The sequence below is a fragment of the Poecilia reticulata genome, linkage group LG23, assembly GCF_000633615.1.
Source record: "Poecilia reticulata strain Guanapo linkage group LG23, Guppy_female_1.0+MT, whole genome shotgun sequence".
Lineage (NCBI taxonomy): Eukaryota > Metazoa > Chordata > Actinopteri > Cyprinodontiformes > Poeciliidae > Poecilia > Poecilia reticulata.
The window spans coordinates 4,302,241-4,305,083 of NC_024353.1; the positions used below are offsets into that span (position 1 = coordinate 4,302,241).

At 36.9% G+C, this 2,843-nt stretch overlaps 1 protein-coding gene across 2 annotated transcripts in view; it reads left to right on the top strand.

The window, feature by feature from the left end:
- The window catches only part of LOC103459241 (sodium- and chloride-dependent GABA transporter 2-like), an 18,680-nt gene that overhangs the window by 9,742 nt on the left and 6,095 nt on the right, over positions 1 to 2,843 (top strand). For both annotated transcript variants that reach the window (XM_017302798.1, XM_008400641.2), the window contains exons 7-8: positions 1,716 to 1,845; positions 2,513 to 2,647. In XM_017302798.1, coding sequence (XP_017158287.1) covers positions 1,716 to 1,845; positions 2,513 to 2,647 — 265 coding nt within the window. The remainder of the gene's footprint in view (positions 1 to 1,715; positions 1,846 to 2,512; positions 2,648 to 2,843) is intronic.

A 2,843-nucleotide genomic window follows, 5' to 3' on the forward strand; every position in this document is an offset into this window, starting at 1 on the left:
GAATAAGACTGACATGACACCGTCATAAACATCTGTCATGAACATGAATAAGTCTTCATAAATATTTATGACTGTTGTCATAAAGCGTCATTCAGTAAATCATGACACTTTTAATACAAAGTTGACATTAYTGAAAATGTCTTTGTTTTGACAACTTGACATTAATCTAGACAAAATGATTAATGATTGATTAATAGTATTCAGCAGGTTGTTTTCTAATGTATTAAAATTAAATAYGATCGGGACACTTAATGATATTAGCGATTAGGTAATCCATTCAGCAAGCACTTTTACTTTTAATACTTAAGTATTTTTAAAAGCCAGTACTTTTTTACTTTTACTTAAGTACAAATGCTAATGTGGTAGTTTTACTTTTACTTGAGTACATTTGTGTCTGTGTATTTGTACTTTTACTTAAGTACATTTTTTGAGTACTTTCTCCACCACTGGAAACTAAGCATCACAGAAATATAAAAAACAAGCACCAAAACAACTCAAACAACCCAAAATCCTGACATGAAACCTACTTTGTTACCAAATATGTTTTGAAACAGTTTTTGACCCTCTGCCTGTACAGCTGGATGGAGAAAAGCAAAATAGTAGAATTGCATAAAAGATTTCAGAACCATCTTTTGTATGGGATTCTATAGAATACCTTCTCTAACCCCCCTTATGGTTGAGGTGTGTTGTTGTAGATGTAGAAACTAATCTCCAATATAATCATCACACTCTAAAATACTTTGCATCAAATTAGAACGATGAAATATTTGGAAAAAAAAAACAATCTACCTCTTTATCTGTGAAAAAGACACCTTAAAATGTAAGTTTTTTTTTTTTTTAATAGTTTCACAAAAACATGTTTTAAGGTAGTTTGTTATTTTTAAAGGTAGTGGTACAATTTATACAGCAAGTAATTTGTTCACTTTTCTTTTCTTTTTTTTTAACTAGACCTACAAAGTAAAATTGAAAGGAAGGCAAAGTCTTTCACACAGAAATATTGTTTAAATACCAAAAGGACAGTGCCACTGTGTTGCTTCACTTCAACAAAAATAACTAGCTACAATAGAAGTTTGTTGGTCATAAACTCATCACTTGTCCCCCGACTGATTCACACATTTGAAGCGTGAGAAAAGCGCTGCCGTTTCGTCATCGGCGTGTTGAACTGCCGCTGACATCCCTCAGCAGCAGCAGCTCTTAATTCTTTCCTCAAATCATGAGGTCAGTCTGACGCTCAGTGTGCAGCATTAGAATGCGAAGCCAACAGGAGGCCAAACAAAGTCATCCAAAGTCAACAGAGAAACCGAGCCTCTTGCATTCCTTAGCAACAGATACATTTTTAGCTCGCAACTTTGATTAACTGTTGTGTGCTTTTCATCTTGTTATCGCTTTGAAAAAGTTTGAAACTCAGATGCTGCTCTTCACGTGATCGTCTCCTGATTTGTCGTGTTGGGAAATCTTTTTTAGCTGTGATGGGAAAAATATGTTGTTGGGTTTTTTTTTTCTCGAGCCCCTGTGAGTTTACTGCACAAAGTAAAGTATTCCACGACAAACGTGACATCATTTCTACGGCGGTATTCACAAGGAGAGCTCTGGAGATTTATTTAGGGTCATGGATAAATAAGTGGAGACATCAAAAAGACAAAAAAAAATCTGCATCATTGTTTTTTTTGCTCTGTTTATGATTAAAATCGATTGCGTTTTTCTTTTCTGCACAGAAACCGTGTGTTGAGAATGTCACATGGCAGCGGTTTGGGTGATGTCCACTGGGACTTGGCTCTGTGTCTCCTGTTTGCCTGGGTGATTTGTTACTTCTGCATCTGGAAGGGAATCAAAACCACCGGAAAGGCAAGCGACTTTGTTTGGATTTAATTCAGAACGTTGCGTCCGGGTGTCAAAGTGCCCAGCAGCTCCCTTTAACCTCCCTTCTTACTAATCCTTCTTTAATCTCTTTACCTTTTTGTCATAGAACTAGATTCCTCATAATTCACAGTCGTTTTATATGAAGCAGAAACGAATGAAACTCAGAAAAACCAAGTACATTTACATTTAATCATTGGTTGCTATGAATAATTAAAGACACATGCAGTCAATTAAAAGTAAACTCCTCATTGTGATGTGATGTTATGCTACATCAGTGAAATGTGAATTAAATCTTCTAGGGTTCGTTCTACAGTTATAACAAAGACACTTTCACCAGTAATAGCGCATGAAAAAAGTTTGAATATTCCACTACCGTACAGCCTGAGGGCAACAACGGCAAGAGAAAGAACAGGCTGTCAGAAGCTTTCAGCAGTTTAAAGTTCATATGTTCTCATCAGGAAGTGATGCTTTAACACGATTGATGTTTTCCACTTCTGTAACTTTGGCTAAAGAGACGTCTTGTTTTCTAGCCAGGTGTACGTGTACTGACTGTTTTCCCGCTCGAGCAAATCAATAAACATATTTACACCTACCAATTTGCCCACTTGCTATAATAAACTGGTAATATCCTTTTTTTTGTTTTTTTTCATAGGTTGTGTACTTCACTGCTACGTTCCCGTACCTGATGCTGTTCATCCTGTTTATCCGTGGGGTGACGCTCCCAGGAGCAGCAGACGGCCTCAAGTATTACCTCAAACCTAACTTCAGCAAGCTCGCTGAACCCAATGTAAGGAATCACTCTTGTAAATTGCTTTTTATTTATTTATTTTTTTTAACAATGTTTTTCTCTGAAGCAAAATTCCAAGCAGAAATTTCAAGATGCACAGCAATCCCACGGTCCGCACTGAAGCACAGGCCTGTTCTGTTCCGAACACACACACACACACACGCACGCACGCACACACACACACACACACACACAC